The sequence below is a fragment of the Pezoporus flaviventris genome, unplaced genomic scaffold (genome assembly GCF_033815535.1).
Source record: "Pezoporus flaviventris isolate CSIRO_AGI_PZ_B2104156 unplaced genomic scaffold, CSIRO_AGI_Pfla_v1 ptg000013l, whole genome shotgun sequence".
Lineage (NCBI taxonomy): Eukaryota > Metazoa > Chordata > Aves > Psittaciformes > Psittacidae > Pezoporus > Pezoporus flaviventris.
In genome coordinates, this window is record NW_026892561.1 from 17,879,952 (window position 1) to 17,901,341 (window position 21,390).

General features: G+C 44.1%; 1 protein-coding gene across 1 annotated transcript; it reads right to left on the reverse strand.

Annotated features, from left to right (window-relative positions):
• Positions 1 to 381: 381 nt before the first annotated feature.
• Positions 382 to 20,574, reverse strand: TMCO1 (transmembrane and coiled-coil domains 1). The gene is made up of 7 exons (XM_061451936.1): positions 20,412 to 20,574; positions 18,880 to 18,957; positions 15,470 to 15,529; positions 11,082 to 11,128; positions 10,425 to 10,492; positions 7,532 to 7,676; positions 382 to 735 (listed from the first exon to the last, which is right to left on the reverse strand). Exons 1-7 carry the CDS (start codon positions 20,479 to 20,481, stop codon positions 637 to 639), a joined length of 567 nt encoding a protein of 188 aa, XP_061307920.1. The 5' UTR covers positions 20,482 to 20,574; the 3' UTR covers positions 382 to 636.
• Between the last annotated feature and the right edge of the window lie 816 nt (positions 20,575 to 21,390).

The following is a 21,390-nucleotide window of genomic DNA, read 5'->3' on the forward strand; positions in this document are numbered from 1 at the left end:
GCTGTGGGGCCGTACTCTGCCAGGAAGACACATGCTGACAGTACATCCAGAAATACCTGCAATCTCCAAGAGCAGCTGGCACCAGGGCAGGTTCTGCTGCCTGCAGTCACCTGAGCCAACAAAAAAATCTCACCCTCCACGATGGAAGCTTTGTGAAGGCCACACCTACTTGTCCAGCTCCCTGCTACCCAGGACTATAGCCAGTATGGCTAAGACAAGAGAGTCACTTCACAGCATGATCATTCCGAATTTTCCAAACTGTCTACTTTGCAACCAAGTCACTCTTGCCACCCAAGCTGATGTCCCTGCTGTAAACTAAATCAACTGCACTAAATCAATGTATTTCTACTTGTCCTACCACACAATTAAGAGACATCTAAATAAACATGCCCATGCCATTTATTTCTCAGAAACACCAGAAAAAAAGGTCAAGTCATCTTCTGAGAACTTTCTTAGTTTGATAAGCAAACAACTGCTGGTAGAATACTCCAAATGGAAGATGTTTCCAAGACTGTGGCAAATACTGCATAGGCTGGTTTCGGACCTGTGAAGCCTGGTGCAGGATCCCATCTTGTTACCTCCCAAAGGCAGTCTTGTGCACTGGTCAGACCTTCTGTGAAGGTTGTTAACTGTGCTTTAGGAGAACTTTCCTGCCTGAGGCGGTGGGCCAAGGAAGCCCCCTGCTTGCTTGGTGGCAGCCCGGGAAGGAGCAAGACCAAGCATCTTCTGTATGTTCTGCAAAAACAAGAGCAGAAGAAGAGGATGGTGTCAGGCCGTGACAAAGGAGACAAAGCAGAAATCCCAACTCTCACAAATACAGCTTGCCACTAGTTTCAAGAGATGCAAGTTCTCACCCATGCAGCCTTACCAATCTGGCTAATATATATTGGACCTCTATCCCTATGTATGCACAAAAGCTTAGCACAGAGTCAAACAGCCATCATCCACAACAGCTACAGTTACAGCTGGGCCACTCTCCCCCATCTCAACAACTGCCTTCTGATCATTAAATCCATATTTTGTATGACTGTTCTTTTCTACCTCCAGCTACGCACCACAGTCAGTTGGCAGATACCTTGTTAATGTCTTTGCATATGGGTTGGTTTAAAATGAACCTACAACAGTTATCTTTGCAACTTAACTGCAGTGTACACATCAGATTTTTGTGATGCTATCATCATCACTCTGTATAAGAAAAAAGGTATGAAGTCAGACTGCTCAAGCTACCGAGGTATAACTCTGCTCTCCATTGCTGGAAAAATTCTTGCAAGAATACTATTGAACAGATTAGTACCTGCTATAACAGAAGAACTTCTACCTGAAAGTCAGTGTGGTTTCAGAGCTAATAGAAGTACCACAGACATGGTACTTCTTCTCAGACAACTGGAAGAAAAGTGTAGAGAACAGAATAAGGGGCTCTATGTAACTTTCGCTGACCTCACCAAAGCTTTTGACACTGTGAGCAGAAAAGGCCTGTGGCTGATCTTGGAACGATTAGGATGTCCCCCAAAGTTCCTCAAAATGATTATCCTGTTACATGAGGATCAGCAAGGCCAAGTCAGATATGGCGATGCACTCCCTGAGCCCTTCCCAATAACCAATGGTGTGAAACAAGGTTGCCTTCTCGCACCAACTTTATTCACAATCTTCTTCAGCACGATGCTCCAAAGGGCTACGGTAGACCTCGACAAACAAAACGGCATCTATATTCGATATCATACTGAGGGTAGCCTGTTCAATCTAAGGCGACTGAAGGCCCACACTAAGACCCTAAATCATTTTGTTCACGAACTGCTTTTTGCTGATGATGCCACCCTTGTTGCCCACACAGAAGCAGCTCTGCAGCATTTAACATCTTGCTTTGCGGAGGCGGCTGAGATTTTTGGGCTGGAAGTCAGCTTGAAGAAGACAGTAGTTCTCTACCAACCTTCACCACAAGAAGATTACCATCATCCCCACATTACCATTGGCAAGTCAGAGCTTAAGTCAGTTCAGCTATGTGGGAAGCATTATTTCCTCAGATGCCACGATCAACAAAGAGATAGACAACAGAATAGCAAAGGCATATAGAGCCTTCGGAAAACTCCGTAAAAGAGTCTGGTGCAATAAGCACCTGAAGAAAAGTACAAAGATCAGCGTCTATAGAGCCATTGTACTGTCTACTCTTTTATATGGGTCTGAATCATGGGTCATCTACCGCCATCACCTGCGACTCCTCGAATGCTTTCATCAGCACTGCCTCCGTACAATTCTAAGCATCCACTGGACTGACTATGTGTCAAATGTCACTGTCCTCGAACAGGCAGGGCTCACCAGTGTCAAGGCCATATTGCTGAAATTGCAGCTGTGCTGGGCACGGCACGTCTCTAGATGAAGGATCACTGCCTCCTTAAGATCGCGTTTTATGGTGAACTTGCCACCAGTAGTCACAAGAGAAGTGCCCCAAAGAAGAGATATAAGGACTCCCTGAAACAATACCTTAGCCGTGGCCATGTTGACTACCATCAGTGGTCCACCTTGGCCTCCAACTGGGAGACTTGGAGACATATCATACATAATGCCATTGACTCCTTTGAGAACTCATGCAGAACTAGTCTCGAGGAGAAAAGACAACGTAGAAAGAATCGTGCCCCACCTATACCACCCAAAGAGACCTTTCGCTGTGCTTTTATGCAGCTGGATTTGCCTATCTTATGTTGGCCTTTTATGCTGGCCGTCAGCACACTTGTAGTAAGCATGGGTAAAGCCCTTCCTAAATCTTTGTTCGCAAAGTCAAGCCATGATATGATGATGACACACAGGAACAGGCTCCCAACATCTGCTCACAGACAGAACCAAATCAGCCCTCAGTTTTCACAAGTTCCAGAAAACACTGTTGATAGCAGCCATCAGAGCCTGAGGGTCTGCAAGCTGGTGAGGAAGGCTCTCTCCTAATGTAGCCAGAACATGGGTCAGCAACATGGCAACCAGAGCATGTGCCAAGTTTAAGTCAGGAGCTTAGGCACAGAATTAACATGAATGCTAGTGATGCAAACTGAACAATGGTTCAGTGGAGACATGCAGCATAACAGGGCATACGTAGCAAAACCCAAAACCTGACTATTAAGATGACCTCATCTGCATCTGAACAGGATGTTTCAGTGGAAAACAACAAGGAAAGAACCAAGCAGCAGGCATCAACTAAAAAAAAAAAAAAAAAAAATCACAAGAGATTTAAATTTGATGTTTTTCTCCCTTTTTGTGAAATTCCTTTTGTAGTTCCACTGTTGCAAAATAAAGAGCTAAAAGTTTTTTCAGTATCATCCTTCATGTAAATAACTACAGCTCAAGATGCTGCTCATGCAGTGCTGGCAAGATGGCGACATCTCATGCAAGAGAAAGAAGAAAATAACCATGCCCTCCTCATGTCACCAGCTGAGTCCTGGCTAGTGTCATTTCAAAAATAACTGTCAGGATAAGTCAGATAGCAGAGTCATAGAGTCTTGAACATGGAAGGAGAACAAACTAAATAAACCAACTAACCAACCAAAACCGGGAATTGTTCCAGGTAGAGACTATGGAAAGGAAGGTTTCAGTCCACACACAAGCATGAAAGTAAAGGAGGGGAGGGGAACACTTACAAAAGAACTACATTAGGCCTAGTCCATGGCATACATCAATCAGCCACTGGTTGATATTCAGCAACTGAATATATCTTACAGCATTAGCTGTGGGAGACTCCTTTGTGTGGCTCCTCTACTCAGAGCTAACTTAGTCATGAGATGGACAGAAAGGAGAAACCAAAAGCAGCTGATTGACAGAGTCAGCAGCAGACAGGACCAGGATCCTACCAGGTTTGTACTGCCTCATTTGTGGAGAACACTAGAGATCCTAGAAGAGCATCCATGGAAGAAAGGAAGTGTGCACTGCCTCCTCCATGTTCCTTTAAGTATCAAGACAGAACTGTAGTGCTAAAAAGTTTAATACATCTGCTTGAACAGTTCCATGAGAAAGAGAAATGACAGCTTGTTTGTCCACAAGATTCAAGACCACAGTCTCCAGCATAATCCTTCCATAGTTGTCTCCCTCCTTGCTGTGTAAGACAGCTAGGCTCCTGCACCAGTTGCAAAGCAAGTTTTACAAGTCAGCAGTCCTGAAGTCTACATAGCTGGAAACATCAGGGCTGAGGCAAGGTCCAGCAGAAATCTGTGGGCCATGTTGCACAAGGCAGTCTGTAGATTCTGCTTTCAACACAAACAAGGCCATCACCTTCAGGAATAGGGAGGGAAGACTGCAAGACTTAAGGATCCAAATTCCTCATCTAAGTTCTTCTGATCTTTCCTCAAATGACTGCAAGGACACGAGCTGCTTCTGATTTTGTCTCAAAACCCAAAAGGGCCTCAAAAGCAAGGCAGCAACTGTCTCCCTGCCCCAAGATCGGACCATGTGGGAAAGTGCACTCCTGGCAGTAGGAATAACTGCTGGCTCCCCTTCCCACTGGGAACACATTCAGAGAGAAGCAGCCTAATCTACAGTTCAGGCATGTGTGAAAAGGAAATGAAGACCAGCAAATGCCTAAGGAACAGCAACGTATCCCTCTTCACAAACATCACAGGTGAAAGCTGGGAGCTCAGAAACAGGAGGGACAGAGGATATAACCCTGACATTATGCCTCTCACCCAGCCAAGCCACAGCCTTTCCCAGCTGAAACCCAATAGCTCAAGGACCCTTGGAGGAACTCTCCCAGCAACCCTCCTCTCTCCAAACAGGAAGGCAGGAGGAACTAGGGGACAGGATTTACGTGCCAGGGAGAGCTGGGAACAGCGCAAAGGAAGTTACTCACTGCAAGTTGACTATTTCAGGAGATGCTGGCCAGGTCACAGGCAGCAAGCTTCCCAGTCAGTCTGAAGAGTTTATCACCCTCACATGCCTGAGGACTGCATGAAGAGACTGCCTGATGCTGCTACTGCCCATCCCACTAATGTAATTTTAATCACAGTCCAGTTAATCTCCCTACCATCATGTACTCCCCTGAATTTTCCTTCAGGTCATTTTCCCCCCACACACACGAGTTCCTCTACTTCTGAGCTCCAAAGGTCTTTCTTCTCTGCCCTTAATCCTTTCACAGGCAGCTACAAGAATTAAGGAAAGCCTGAAGAATATATGGTCTCCTTAGCTTGTTCACAACCTGTTCCTTGACTTTTGGTACATGTCCACTCCTTCTCTAGTGTCAGCAGCATCAAGCCAGACACTAGCTCCCACATCAGTTCTCCTCCCTTGGGCTAACAGCTGTTTCAAAGCTGAGTACTTGTGATTTCTCCTTTTCCACACAGTGAAACACAAAGGGTCACAAAGCTTTCGGCCTTAAAGTCATCAAAAACATCAAAAGCAAGTCTTTGGAACCATTTTAAGCCCTTGATTACTTTCTTCCCCTCTTCCCTGCCCTCTCACACCCTTTTAAAGCCCTCTTCCCAGTGCTGTTATTACCCAAGTTCTTTCAAATAGTAATTAAGACAAGAGCAGACATCAGCTATCACAGCTTCAGTTCTTCCCTTTTGCACAAACTGTGGCTGGTCTCTGCCCTTCCTCCATGTAGCAGGAAGAAACCCAGTTGCCCTAGCAGCTGGAGAACAGTAGGTTTGTTAGCCATGATCACATAGATAAGGCAGCACTAAGACTGCAATTTAACACTTCAGAGCAAAACCACCCTTCTCCAAAGCAATAAAGTAACTTCTATCCTCTGCAGGACCAGACACATAAACTCTAAAGCACAAGGGCAACTTTTTCCTGGAATTTCTCTTGAAAGCCCAACCCACTGCAAACAGCTTGGGTTCTGCCCAGAGCCAGACTGGATCACCACTCAGTTCATGCCATCTACAGATTTCACAATAGGAAACATCAGGAAATGCCCACGACTAGAACCACAGGAATTATATTTTTGGACAAAAAAAAAAAAAAAAATCCATGGGGGATTTCAGCAAGGGAGTTCCCCAACCAACCCAGTGGGTGCAGAAAAGTCTTGCTGACAGGGCTAGTTTCATATAATAATCTGCAACATTGCAAAGAAGGGTCTTCCCATTAACAGATAACACAGAGCAGTACCAGACTAGATTGCCTGAAGGAACAGCATCAGACCACAGCATCCCAGGAATTCAGGAAGATGATCCCATGAGCTAAAAAGGTCTGATTACTTTCAAAGCAGCAAACACTGCTCCCTTTACTCCCACTCCCACTGGGAAGTGGGACAGTATTTGTCTTGCAGCAACCGGATGAGGAAGCAAGCTCCTGGCCTTTAGTACTCTGAAGCTGGTCCCTGCTTGGAGTGAGGGGTGAGCCAGATGACCTCCAGGTGACCCTTCCAAAATCAACTATTCTATAATTTGTTATCTGATTTGCATAGCACCAGGCAGAGATTAATTTCAAAACAACCACCCCATACCAATGTTCACTAGTACACACTTTGTGACTAAAGGAACTTTCTACTATCAAGCTGCTCCATCAAGCTCATCCAAACTTCTCTTAGCAGCTGGCATAACATGTCACTTCCCCCCAGGTATCTCCTTTAAGCTTTTCAAAGTCCCTTGTCATCCACTGAGGAAAAGCAACAAGCTGGTCAAGGAGAAAAGCAGCAAGAATTCAGGAAGTGAATCAAAGGAAATATAAATACAGAAAACCAGCTAATTTTCAGCTGGTTTCACCAGCATTCTCCAGTTCCCAGAACCCAGTAGCTTATCCCCAGCACTCTGGGGAAGTTTGGAAAACAAAGTAAACATCCGGTTGCAATGAGAAGACCCACTTGTCCTCACTGGCCATTATGCCACTTAAGCTGCTCAGGAACCTTCCTGAGCAGGCACTTCCCCTATCTCACTGATGCTGCTTTTTTGAAAAGATAGGCCTAACTAGCTTTGCTGGAGAGCTATGTGTAACCTACTCTTCTTGGCTTATCATACCAGACTCCTAGCACTGGGAAAGCCTTGACACCAAAGGTAAAGTTCTTACAACTCTTGGGGAAGAAAAAAAAAAAAAATAATCAGGCAATCAGCAAAACCAGGAAGGACAAACCCAAAACAACAGGTTTAACTCTATTCACTTTCCCAGCAACTTTGTGGATTGATTTAACCTTTACAGAACCTCAAGCCACTAAGGAAGTTCCCCCTAAAGATGCTACACTTCTCTTTTCCCATATTACTGTAAAAGTCATCATTACTAAGAAGCAGTTCTTAAGACTGTCTGCTCACAGAGACAATCTCTTGGTATGGCAATCTGCAAAGTTAAATTACAAACACACACAAGGAAGGAACCCATTTCTGCCAACTCTGTCCTAGCACCCTGGTGTAAACCTCCAGTCAAGTCTTCCACACCAGTCCAGGATAGTAGCTGGTTTTGATTCCAACCTAAAATTGCTTTGGATATGAAGCATAAGAATAAACAAACACAGAAATCCAAAACAGATCAAAAGTTATACATGCAAAACTAAACAGCAGTAATAGACTCCTCTTTATGGATTGAGATGTGCTTTCCCTGCATGCAGTAGACACAGCAATGTACTCACCTGTCTGATTGACATTGTACAAAGAATGTACAGGAAGATGAAGGAACAGTCAGTGTAATCTTCACCCAGAAGGTTGCGGTGGGAGAGACCTTGGATGTATGAGAGGGGAATAAATGGAAGCTTTGCCACCACTCGGCCATCAAATCTGGAAAAAAAAAGAGCACTGCATCAGAACTGGGGACAGTAGAAGAGCCTCTGGCTATAGAAAGAGTGAGTGAGCTTCTTCAACAGGCCACCGGAGCAGGTAAGACCGCATGGAAGGCTAAAAAGCCAGGCTGCCTTCTCCAGACCTCCTTTATATACACCATATATAAGTGTATAAATAAGTTAAAAAAAACTCTCTCACAAAGTCCCCCACACCCATTCATCCACAGGCTAAGCAGGCTTCACTCAGTAACAGTTTTGCCATAGCCAGTGTTTCAAAGTGATTTAAGTGATCAGCTGGACAAGATGGTTCATAAACTCTTACTGGGTGTTCTGCAGTTTAATGATGCATTTTATTACCAGTCCAGATAACTTCCCAGAACTTGAATAAAAGATGGATGACTATCACCCTGCTGTATTGCACTCACTGCAAGGCAACAGATTCTTTGCTTTAAGCAAGACCACGTTTTATAAGCAAACTGCAAGACAAAGGCACCTTTTCCTTTCCTAGAGGAACTATGCTTCTTAGCACAAGAAAGATGCTTAAGAGAGCCATCAACAGAATGATTTTTAACACCAATAGTTTTCTCTGCATTAGCTCTGAAGATAAAGACAGTGCAGAGGCAGGATAATATCGCATATTCTAAGTGGCCTGGCCTGTTCCTGGAACTACTCCAGGTCCACATTCCAGGACATCAGACAGAGTATGAATTCTGGCCAGTTCCAAAGATTTCTCCCAACCCAGACCCAATCTTTTGAAGTAAATGCGTATGATGCCCCATCAGCATGTGCATATTTGGATGTTATTTCCTCTGCATGTGCTGATTTTCTAACAGGTGTTTCTTGTTTCAAGATATCCTAAATGAGCCTTCTTTCCTGTGGAGATGCAGTCACACAGCTACAGCTCAAACACACACCAACTTTGTTTACATCTCACAGGCAGTTTGGCAGAAGAGCCAGGAACGGATGTTTATCTCCCTGTAACATCCCCCAGTGGCTTAAAATTCTGCGTTATTCCTGCTGTGAGAATGACAAGTATTTCAGCAGTAGCACCCGAGGTACCTGCTTTCAATTCCAGCAGGTTTCCAAGCTTATGAAATGCACAACTCCTAGAGTAAGACAAAGAACTGATTGCATTAAGAAGTTTCTGACAAGAAAAAACTGAAACACACAGAAACCAATTTCTTTTCAGAAGAAATCCCACTTGCTTGGAGGCCACCACCGCTACAGCTCTCACTGCCCTAATATACCTTTTAAACCACAACAATTATTCTGCTGCTCATTTTCAGTATCCTGCACTTCAGGTTTAAACCAGCCTTCTTGACATTTACATATTCTTTCATCATGGTCCACTCTGCTGCCCTATTACTACTGGCACTCTAAGAAAGAGACGCAGTCATCACAGAATTTTCCATTTTGGCTGACACTTGGCAAAGGTGAGGTGCCTAGCCACAGAGTAGCAGCATCTGCATAGTACTTGTCCAAAGGGCAGCACACCATGCTACTTCCGTATGATTCCAACCCCTTCTGTCCCTCAGAGAAATGAACTCATTCAAGAACAGGAGAGGCAAGCAAATGAGGGTACAGCCACTGCAGGTGTCAGCCACCCTTTTCCTCTTTTTCGTACCCCACCCACAGCACCTCCATGGATGACCAGGCAGTAGCAGCTTCCTAGAGGGAAGCTAAGAGCCTACTGAATTCATAATTCAAGTACTCTCCTCCTGAGACAAGCAGTTGCTGTATATGCTATGTCAAGAGAATGATAGTATGCGAGAACCAGCTCCATGAAACCATTCTATCAGCTTCAGTGTAGGCACAATTCACCAAAGCTGCCATTCAGATACAAATACACTACCTTGGACTGAGACCAGGAGCAGAAATTTAACTATCTAGCCCCAAAGGCCAGAGAACCACATACTTAGATTTTAATTCAATAGCCTCAGCTGTTAGCAAGAAAGCTATTTCAATCTGAACATCGTCACCTTCAGATTTATCAGAAGGGAAGCCTGCATTTCAAGACCAAACCAAGTTTAGAAAGTCAAGCACAGTCTCTCAGTTTTGCATATCTGAAACAAAGCTGTCTATACCTATGCAAACCAGTTTGGGCACTTTTGTCTTTGTTTAGTTGTTTGTTTTTTTTTTGGGGGGGGTGGTGTTTTTGGGGGCGTTTTCTGGTTTTTGGGGGGGTCAGTGTTTTTTTCTGTTGTTGTTGTGGGTTTTTTGGTTTTTGGTTTTATACTAGACCCACCCCAGGTCATTTTTAAAGCAAAGGAAGATTAGAGCCCATGCCTGAACATGTTACTATCTTGACTGATCATCTTAAGTACGACAACACTGAATTCTGCAATTACAGCTCATTTCTGAGTGCAAGGGAACTGACCCAGTTTTTCTTGCAAGAGCATTTTCACTTACACTATTACAGCAAAGCCAAAAAAGCTGATGCCTGTAGCTGCTTACCTGACATTTATGAAAGTTGCCCTAAACAAGATGTTCCCACACAGAAAGAACATTAGAGTTTTGTCTAGATCTAATGCAATTTGTTCAATTTGATTGCATCCAGCATGTAGTGTTCCCTATTGAGCAGAATGTCTGCGTGGGCGACAAAAGAACTGCATCTTCTTATGAAATACTGATCCATTTTACACAGTTTAGTTACAGTTCTTGGATGTAACACTTCAGGTGACAGCGGGAAGGTAGAGAATATATTCACTATGAAAACTGAAGAAAAATCCATAAAGTTGATACTTACATGGAATTAAACATTCCCATCAAGGCAGTGAAGCAGAATCCAATGGCAAACATGGATTTCATCCGAACCTGCAAGCAGAAAGGTCAGAAATAATCAGAACAGACCTACACTGAGGGATTATGAGCTCATACCCTTAAGAATAGGCTTTGTACAGCACCACTGGAATATAGAAAGAAAACATAAGACCCAGAAGGACAGAGTGATTGTAAAAGTGACTGGAGAACGTCCAAGAGAAATTTGGTCAACAGCTGGGTACAAAGGCAGCCACAGTGGACCACTGATGTGAAGAGCTGCTTCAGGAGAAAAAAAAAGTGCTCAAGAATTGTCCTGTAACCTTTCACAGGTTGTTTTTTTTTCCTTAAGCCTATACAGCAAATCAGCAGGGGATTATTATGAAGACAAAACTTAAAAGAGGATATTAATTCTACTTCGAAAGCATCGTGGAGACTTTTAAATATGAACATAGATAAGGTTGGGCATGAGATGAAGGAGTAACTGGTGGAGAACTCAGTGGCTCATACAAAAACCTGTAGCTATTAGAAAGCAATCCAGAAGAACTTTTCAGGAGGACAAGCTGCTGTGTCTGCCAACTGAATAAAGTCTTTCCATTGGAAAGCTCACTGAAATCTTCAGCAGTTGAGAACTTAATTGTCTTACCATTGACAAGTCCCTGTTGTTATTCTTCAGTTTTTCTTCTTGTCTCTCTGGAAAAAGAAAACCAACAAACACTTATCAATTTTACCAACTTAGAAAACAGAGTGTTTTCATTTCCAGGAAGACTTAACCTTTCTGGCTCTCCAAACAAACAACACTTCCAAAGCTAACTCCAGCTTCCTATGTCAGACAGCAGAACTGAAGAACTGGACATAGCCAACTGCTTCTCCACCACAGACACATGCAGCAAAGCAGCCACAAAAGAGAAGGCAGTAGCTAGAATCATACATTCAGCACTTTTGAAAGATCTGCACCGCAGGCCAAATTTGCTAACTCAACCAACACAGCAGCATGAACAGTGTTGCCAGAAAACAGAGACAGTGATTCTATATCACATTTCTGAAAAAGATCAGTCTCAATTCGCTGCACACTGGACTCACCATTATAAATACATTATATGAAGTACTTCATTTTGGAAAACATACACAGAGCTGGAAACCCCGCCTCAGCAACACTAACATCCTCCTGGTCTTAGTAATGACTTTTCAACCCCTTGTCACACCTAGAAGATTATCAAAAAAGGTACTTCCTACATGAATTTCAGTAATGTGTGTATTACTGTTTTTGCAGAGAATACTTTGAAACACTACTTTGGAAATTTAGTCTGTCCTTAAGTCACCAGAAGCTTCAACAATGCCCAGTTTTCTGAGAGGGCATTTTCCATGTGCCTCGTTGGAGGACTGCTCTGGCTTTGCACATTATCTACCATCTGTCACCCTTCTTGTCCCATGTTCCCATTATCCAAGTGCAAGGTCCTACACCTGGGTCGGAGCAATCCCAGGCACAGCTACAGGTTGGGCAGAGAAGAGATTCAGAGCAGCCCTGCAGAGAGGGACTTGGAGGTGTTGGCCGATGAGAAAATGAACATGAGCTGGCTTCAGTGTCCGCTCACAGCCCAGAAAGCCAACCGTATCCTGGACTGCATCAAAAGGAGCGTGACCAGCAGGTCAAAGGAGGTGATCCTGCCACTCTACTCTGCTCTTGTGAGACCTCACCTGGAGCACTGTGTGCAGTTCTGGTGTCCTCAACATAAAAAGGACATCGAACTGTTGGAACAAGTCCAGAGGAGGGCCACGAGGATGATCAGGGGACTGGAGCACCTCCTGTATGAATACAGGCTGAGAAAGTTGGGGCTCTTCAGCCTGGAGAAGAGAAGGCTGCGTGGGGACCTCATAGCAGCCTTCCAGTATCTGTAAGGGGGCTATAGGGATGCTGAGGAGGGACTCTTCATTAGGGACTGTAGCGATAGGACAAGGGGTAATGGGTTAAAACTTAAACAAGGGAAGTATAGATTGGATATAAGGAAGAAACTCTTTACTGTAAGGGTGGTGAGGCACTGGAATGGGTTGCCCAGGGAGGTTGTGAATGCTCCATCCCTGGCAGTGTTCAAGGCCATGGTGGACAGAGCCTTGAGTGACATGGTTTAGTGTGCGGTGTCCTTGCCCATGGCAGGGGAGTTGGAACTACATGATCTTAAGGTCCTTTCCAACCCTAACGATTCTATGATCCCTTGTGCCCTGTGCTCCTCTCAAACTGAGGATCCAGAGGGGCAGACAGGGCTTAGAAGCAATACCTAGCTGACAGTAGGCATGTGGACAATGAAGAACAGTGTGGGCAAAGAGAAGGGGAATGCAGAAGGACTGTCAAGGGCTATCCAGCATGGAAGTTATACTGCAACTTCAGTAGGGATCCACAGGACAAGAGGCCCACAGCCCCGTTCAATTATCTTTCAAGCCCCTGCTAAATACATGGATGACGAGTAAACATTATGAAAAAAAAAACAACAGCTACATCCCTACTCAATTTCTTAGAATCCTCATTGCTATTTTCAATTGCTCCTAGCTACATACCATCCACTCTGGCAGGAACTTTCCAGACACTTGCTTCCTGATACAGGTGGAGAGTTTTGTTCTGGGACATTACAGCAATTGCAGGCCAGCTTTTTACAAATAACATTTGGCAACAATACTTGCTCCCCCACATGCCCCACTACATAACTAACCATCTGTTTAGATGGGTTAAAGGTTACACAGGGATAAAGAATACAGCCATGGTCTCCCAATATACCTGATATGTTTCTCACCCATTTCTACAAGTTCTAAACAAACAGGCTTCAGGTGTCCTACCACCCTTCTCCCCAAGTCATACATAAGCAGCCTTTAAGTACTTTCCTATAGAGCTGGGTAGAGGCACAGAGAAAGAAGAGTGGGTCAAAAAGCAGCATCCTAAAGTCCAAAGCTGCCTTATTCTCCTCATTAGAACACTAACAACCAGGATACACAGATTCAGCAATAACCTTATTTGCCAGCTTGTGGGTTTTTTTGGGGGTGGGTGGGGTGGTGGTGTTGGATTTTGTTACTTTGTTTTTGTTTTGCTGTCTACCCAGAGCTCCTGGACTCCTGGGAATATCACTGTCTTTTCTTCTAGGGACACATGGATGCAGAAGAAAAAGTGGCAAAGTTTAAGCTAATAAACACACTCTTTCAGCTGAAATGACAGAAGGCTGCACCATGATGTTAAAGGTGTCTTGTTCCAGCAGTGTGAAAGGTGATTTGGACACATCGTGACGGAAGTTGGTTCATTTCACACTTAAAAATAAGTTTGGTAAGCAGGGAACACCAAATTAAGCCTTCCCATGCAACTTTCACCCTACCTCCTTGTCCATATGCATGATTCATCCCTTACGCAACCAAGTAACATCATACACACACCTCCTGCCATATTCTGTGCACAGAACAGATGGCAAGTGAGGCAGGTCTGTAGATGGCTGTAACTTAGCTGTAAAGCCTCAGCTCTTTTTTACTTTTTCTACCTAGAATGGTAGAATTTAAAGGAACTCCAGCACAAATAAACTTGCTGTTACAACAATGCTACATCTTACAGGATGATTTGACATCCAGTAAATTACTTGGATCAGGTATTTCCAAGCCACTTAACAGCTGTAAGAGTCATTTTCTGAATGTCCAGCTTGACATTTAGTGCCTTATTTTTCAGAAACACTACAAATTCAGCTTTGCCTGAAAATAAATCAGACACTGAAGTTATACAGCACTTCCAAAAAAATCAGCCTCAGTATCTCAGGCTTGGCCAGCAGCATCACAGCAAGCAGAATCAGTGGTCATTTCCTAAGTTCTGTTGTTAGTCCCTTTGTGCTTTGTTTTTCATTTGCAAAACAAGATAATTTCAGTGTCAAAAAAAAAAAAATGGTGGAGTATCTGAATTCCTCAGATTCTGTTTATTAGTTTACTCCAAGCAAAGTAAAATATTCTGTGCTAGGAACAGAGCTTGGATGGTGCCCTGCAAAAAAAGTCATTGCCACACATTCAAAAGTGACCATACCTAAGAACAGCACATAACATTGTAAAGGTGCATATCCACCAAGTGGTATTCATCTCACGCAGAGATTATTCAAGATTAAGAACTAAAAATGCACAAGAGGAAGAATTTTGGCTCCTGTCCCTTAAGGATTCTAATGATAACAGCTTTTATACCTAGGAAGAACTATTTGAGGATATGTTTATAATTATTCCCAAACTGTGTGCAGATCAAATGGCTAATCCAGCTACCTGGTGCTACAGAAGAATGAGGAAACCAACTCCCAGGAGCTCTCAGAAGTGTTCCTACCACAGTTTCTGTAATAACTTCACCGAGCTTTGCTGCACATTTTACTTTAGAGACCTGTAGATAATAGAACCTTCTGAAGCTCACACCCATTAAACATCTACCATATTATTGTTGTGTATTTCAGTACTTAGAGTTACCTTAACCCCAAAAGACTTAGATTTATTTACAATGGAAAAAACCCCACACAACAACAAACAGCAACAAAAAATATATCGCTACCTAAAATTGAGCAAAATTATCAAACTTGCAATAAATCTAGTGCAGTTGCAGGCATCATGTGAACACCTTCAGCTGTGAAGTGCTCAAATGAGGAAAAAAGATTAAAGATTCAGAAGTCACACTCATACAGTCATATAGCTGTTGCAAGCTGACAGTGCACTGTAGCAGAGCTCTGACAACAGAAGTTAGTAATAATCATGGATATAAGGACTCAAATTGGAGAGAAAGGCAACCAGTTGAGAAAGAAATGCTGCTCCTCTCAGTGACGTTGCCCTTCTCTGCATTTGATTAATACCATCAGGAGGCTAGATGTCTCCTCTCTTGAAAGGGTAAGGCAAAAGTGTTTATGTTCCAGTCATCAGGCCACGAACTAGCTTTAGTATCACTTTAAATAAACAGTTTTGAAAGAAAGGAAAGGATAATCACTTCCATGAAGTTTCTCAACTTTCCCCTACTCTTGGGGCACCGCACTCGTCTCCCAGTCTTACCTATTTTCTTTTTCTGCTGTCGGCCTGCTGATTCAGTTATTGTTTCCTTCTTCTTTTCCACTGCCATGTGAAAAGAAAGATACACTGTCATTTCTATGTAAGGATACCAGCCCTCCTTTTCCACACACCAAAGTATTTTATTCCTTTAGATAACAGAGACGAAACAAAGGTGGGCAAGACTAAGAACATATTCATTATCAACAACTTATAAACCATCAAGGTTGACCCCACCAAACACTTAATAACAACATTTCAAAGCACTGGATGAGATACCAGAATATTTAAAGGGATAATTATAAACTCTGTCAAGAGCCCACTACATTGTTAACTGAGCAGTCTGGAGACAATTTTGGCTCAAATGACCCTTGCTGATTTGTCATTAATACTAGACAGTACTTTTGATTCAGCAAGTCTAATGAAAAGACCTTTGTGGCAAGCTCTGCTCCCGATTATCTGCAGTGGGAAGCAGAATACAGGAAAGACTGTGTTCTCATACATCCCTTCTTCACAAGCAGGCATTCTCAGTGGAAATGCTGTCCAAGTAGTCAGACTCAGCCTCGCCATTCTTCAATTAATTAGTACTGAAGCATTTCTGATATTTTAAAGCAGAACCTTAAGCTCAAAGTTACTACAACCCTGAATCAGACACTCACAAAGCATCAGTGAATGACTACCACTGCAGCAAAAAAGCCTAACTTAAAGCCAGCATAGTGGACATGTAATACAGTAAATGGGCTCCTCACCTGCAAATGCTCTGCTGACAGCAAGAGCTTTTCCAGGAAATAAGAGACATTGTCATTTAAGAGCTATTACAAGAGTGTTACAAGACGTGACAATGATAAAGCATGACTACGGTCTAGCAACAGATAACAGCCCTTTTTTACTCTGTGTACATGTACCATATCTGTTCAACCAAGTAGACCTGGCTCCTTCTTAGCTCACGGAATCAGCTTAGAGACCTCAGCATTAGGACTCTTCTCCCATATGGAGTACTAGCTCAGCACAGATCTGCTAGACTTTATTTCTAAGCACAGGTTAAATAATACAGCCTTCCAAGCCACACAAGGATTTGTTGCGCTGCCTTCAGAAATGTCTGAGTCAGTCACAACTGCTAAGAGAACCACAGTAGCCCAGACAAGATACCTAAAAATCACCTCTTCTGTGGTAATGTAGTAAGACACAATTGGCCTTTCCAAAGAACAAGCATATCTCCAAAGGACAGACTAGCACAAGTAGAAAAAACAGGTAAGTCTGCTCAGAGAGAATGCCAGAGAGAGGTGCCAGATGACACAGCACACCCAGTGCTCACAGAGTGCTCTCTCCATAACCTTGATTTTTCCAGATCCTATTGGGAAATTGTGATCAGTCTGTCCCAACCTAGTCCACATAAAACCATGGCCTCCACTCTAAACACTACTGGAGAACACCGACTCTTTTCAGGCCTATCTACTCTCAGCCCTAATGAAAGGGCTCCTCTAGACGACAGCTTCACTTCAGACAATCCCAAGGAATTCTACAGCCCTAATTCCCTTATGGTTTGAGCAGAAGAAGTAACTGCCAGTCTCACAAACCTATCCCTGGGAACATACACAACACAGCAGCAATTCTAGAGGTAGCCTTCAGCCTTGCAAATTTACTGCATCTACCCCAGAATGCTTACTATGGTCTCCGCAGCAGTTTCAGACAATGCTGTGACTCTCAACAGAAGTGAGGGGACAGGAAGAGATGAAACTAAGAACCAGGATTAATAACCTCTGCTTGAGCACACTACTTGGCCCATTTGTTTTTGCAATCCTAAGGACTGCTGGGACTCTCATGGGAGAGCTTAAAGATCTCAAATGTGTTTTTTCCTGTTTCAGATGTGTTAGATAACAGTTGAAAGGTGTGGCTCAAGTAGTCTACTTTGCACTTTGTCTGTAAGCCATCAGGTCAGCCAGCTGTCCTTAGCATAGGAGGGGAAGGAAAAAAAACCCAAAAAAATGCGTTTTTAGTGACTCCTTATTACAGCTTTGCCTTTTTTTTTATTGGGGGTGGGAAAATCAAAGAAGGATGTTAGAAACTAATTGAGATGCATGAATCTCACATCTTTCCCTTCATAGATTACAGTTTAGATATCAGGAGAGCTACAAAACAAAACATTAAACTCTTACAGCAACCATTAAGCCCTAGAGAGCAAGCTCTGCTAACAGCTTTCAGAGTTCCACAACACAAACACACAAGGACATTAACTCAGTTTTCAGCTGGGTTTCAATTTCTTCTCTAACTTGCTCTTCTGGGTCCAATTCTAACCTACACATTTTTGTCAGTCAAGTGGGAATAAAGTGAGACAGAGATGCAATCCCCATTGAGACTGCTGTGATGACAAAAGGCCCTAATATAGCAGCTGTGATACAAGCATAACTATACTTCAATTCCTTGGTTTATTTTGCCCAGGGGAAGGCTGGATAAGCTAGACTTGAAAAAGCATGCTTTGATGATATTGTTCTCTCCTGCACTAAGCACACCGGCACCATGGCGAAATATTTAAGGTAACCCCAACCCAGGTTTGGCCCCAGTTGTATACTGCAACTTGTGTAAGGGTGTGTGCAATTGAGTTTGAAAGGTCAGCTGAATTTCTTCTCTGTTCCTTGGCTTCAGATACAAGCAGGTCGATTGAAACACTCCACACTCAGACCCTCCTGTTTACCACTGCTCTCTATATCCGAGGCATATCTTCTGATTGCTCATCCTCAGTTCCCTTCCTGCCTTCTTTGTTCAACCACTCCCAGATCAGTTCTCTATGGAAGCAGCCCGAGACTTTCTTCCTATTCAATTCTATCTGTTTCCAGTTTACACTAGAATAATTTATTTTTGTATCAGCTGATAGCCCAAACCTGTCTGTCATGGCTTTGTCTTTACTCATTCTCCACCATTAATCACCACTTTCAATCTTTACATACAATGCTTTCCTTTCATGGTATTCATTGTTCAACCCTGGTTCTTTCTTACCTCAGATCTCAAATTCTCAACTGCCCTTGAAAAGCAGAAACTGCATCTTTAAACTGATCTCAAGCTTCTAAAGGAAGCTACATACACGAACACTGGCTACTTGTTCACAAAAGAAGATGCCAGTATTGATCTCTTACTTCCTCCTGTCCTCCATTAAGAGGGGCAATTCAGACAATACCACAGGTCTTTATACTAACCTCCCCTCCAGCAAAAGACAAGAATTAAGTACAGAAATAAGTCCCCTCAGTACACATTTGTGTAATGTGTAGAAATAGGCTGCTATGAAAGCCAAGCTGAATAAAGTTCTGTCACTCAGCAGAAAAAGCAACAGGTATTTCTCAGAGCACATACTCTATTCAACTTTATATCTTCTACAGCAACAGGAGCAACAAGACATTCTCTAGTGTCTGAAGAGCACTTACATTTCTTGCTCTGTTTTTCCACTTCAGCCTTTAGTCTCTTGTATTTGTCTGTGCGGTACACCAGCACCCAAGTTATACCTGAAACAAATATTCCGCAAGTTACTAAATAAAGACCTCTTGCAATAATAGGAATACAAGTTTGCAAATATATAGGCAAAAAAATGTGTCATATCTAAACGACATCTACAAAACCACATTATAATACAGCAAACTGTATCATCACCTTCTTTCAAATCCCCTTCTCAAGTTCCATGTAGCAACGATGCCCATAAAATAAATGTCCTTAGATGTTAACAGCTATCTTGCTGAGCACTGTTGTTCCTTGGGACTCATTCGATTTCTTCATGCTCATATCTACCAGCTGTTACTCACCTTAAAATCAGGAGCTGATTAAGGTAATAAACACCTTTCTGTTCTGCATTTTCATAGCACCTAATTAAGGCCTAAGGATTAATTCCCACTCCTATGAGGACCTGCTTGTTAGCAGTATCCCCTTTTGAAAAGGCAAACTGATATTAAGCTAAACAGACCTCAAGAGATTCTAAAGTCAAAATATGCACTCAATGCACTCAAACATGATCAAAATAAGTTGCATCACAAGTGCAGAAGCAGTAGTAAAAAAAATGCCAACAGGGCTGCTGCTGAGTCGCAGGGAACACCAGCTGCAGAGAAGCTTCTGAGACACTTGAGGTGGACACATCTTTATGCTGTGAAAAGCAAAGGATGTGTACACCATCTAATCCAAATGCAATGCAGTAGAGTTCCTAAAAAAGCAAGTATCACATTTCACCTGGGACTCTCCCTGCCATTGAATACCTAAAGATAGTGTCTTGCAGCTCTGGGATGAAGGAGATACGGTGATATAGCTCAGTGCCTGAAAGAGAGAGCAGCCTCTGACTTTGATTACCCCAAAAAGTACCTATGCAACACATCCTTAAAAAGCTGCACCTATTTCAATACCCTACCATTTAAAAAGCCTTTTCAAGCAGACTAAGTCACCATCATTGCAAGTTCAGGCACTTTTTTCACATCCTTCCCATGACAACTACAGAAAATCACCACTGTCCTCTTTCAGGCACACTAAGAACTGTTAATTCATCCTCTCCTTGCTTTCCTCCTCCTAGAGGAAACAAACCCAATTCTCACTGCTCTGCATCACAGGTTGGTTTTGTTGTAGTTATTCCCTGCCATCTCCTAGGGTGCCTGTTCTGCCCTCCAACCACCAAGCCTCCGGTGGTCCTGAAAAACCGAAGCTCTTGCACACTCTCACGGCCCTGTTCCTTTCCCGACACACGCTCTCCTTTCCTTTCTGTTCCGTTCCAGCCTTTAAGCCGCTCGCTCCCAGTGCTCAGGAGTGGCTCGACTCAGGCGAGAAGCAGCAGCCTCCTCCCAGTCCCCTCCCGGCTGCCCCAAGCCGCTCAGGCCTCCCGCCGACAGGGCCCTCCGGTCCACCAGAGCCCAGCCAGGACAGGCCCCATCGGCCTGCTGAGGAAGCGAGGCCGCAGCCCGCTCCACGGCGGCCCAACACTCACCCTCGGCCAGCAGCGCGGTACACACAGAGATGAAAACGATGAGGAGAGTGTCAGCAAACATGGTGCTCATGATGACACCGCCACCCCCCTTCCCCAGTAACGCCACCGAGCTCCCGGAAATTGACCCCGCCACCCGGAAGCTACTGAGGCATGTCGCCCAGCAACGGGCGGAAGTTGGTGTTAGCGCTTCCGGGAGCCGCCGCCGGTTGGTCGACACCGCTTTGGGAGGGAAGCGCGAGGGACGGCGGAAGTGCCAGCAGACGCTGCAGGCTTATGGTGGTGGTGGTGGTGGGGCCCCGTGCCCCCGCTCGCCTCGATGGGGGCGGCCTCGTCCTGTCATGGGTTCGGGTGGGTGCCCCCGGCCACGGCGCTTCATGGGGAGCGGCGCCGGGACCAGACGCTGTCATCGCAGCCGAGGTAGCTGGTCTCCTGTCCCAGCACCCTCTGAGTCTAGGTGCCCAGGCCTAGCGCTGGGCCTGCAGTGGGGTTCCTGCTGCCAGCACAGCCCTCCCCTCCCCGTGTCTTGCCGGGCAGTGGTGCCCCATACGGGTCCTCCTGAGCTGCTCCAAGGCTGTTTCCAGGGTAAGATGTGTGAGGCACCTGTTTTTCATGAACACACTCCTCACAGTCACAAAGGGGTTAGCTTAGAGCAGCCTTTCCTGGTTTCTAAAGTTGCACCCTGGGTTAATTTGGCAATGGCATGAATATCCCATTAGCACACAGCAGCAGGAGGTGTTTTCTGGGATCAGATATTTACAAATAGGGTTACTGCCCTTTTCCAGGATTCGGTGCTGGCTCCTGCGCTCCAACAGTTAGCAACGGAGTACTGTGTTAATGATGCAAAGGGCTGGAATCAGGGAAGTAAATCTTGCATTGCTGTGCATGTGTAAAATATTCACAGATGGGATGAGACTAAGAAGAACAGTAACAAGGACAATTCAAAGGGCTGGAATCGGGGAAGTAAATCCTACCTTGCTGT

Bases quoted from the DNA above. Each gene is read 5' to 3' on its own strand.
- TMCO1 (XM_061451936.1), bottom strand. From the start codon at position 20,481: ATGAGCACCATGTTTGCTGACACTCTCCTCATCGTTTTCATCTCTGTG. The intron at 15,530-18,879 runs GTAAGTGCTCTT...TTCACATGGCAG, and splicing joins GGAAAAACAGAGCAAGAAAT to TGGAAAAGAAGAAGGAAACA. The intron at 7,677-10,424 runs GTAAGTATCAAC...TTTTTTTTCCAG, and splicing joins ATGGGAATGTTTAATTCCAT to ATTTGATGGCCGAGTGGTGG.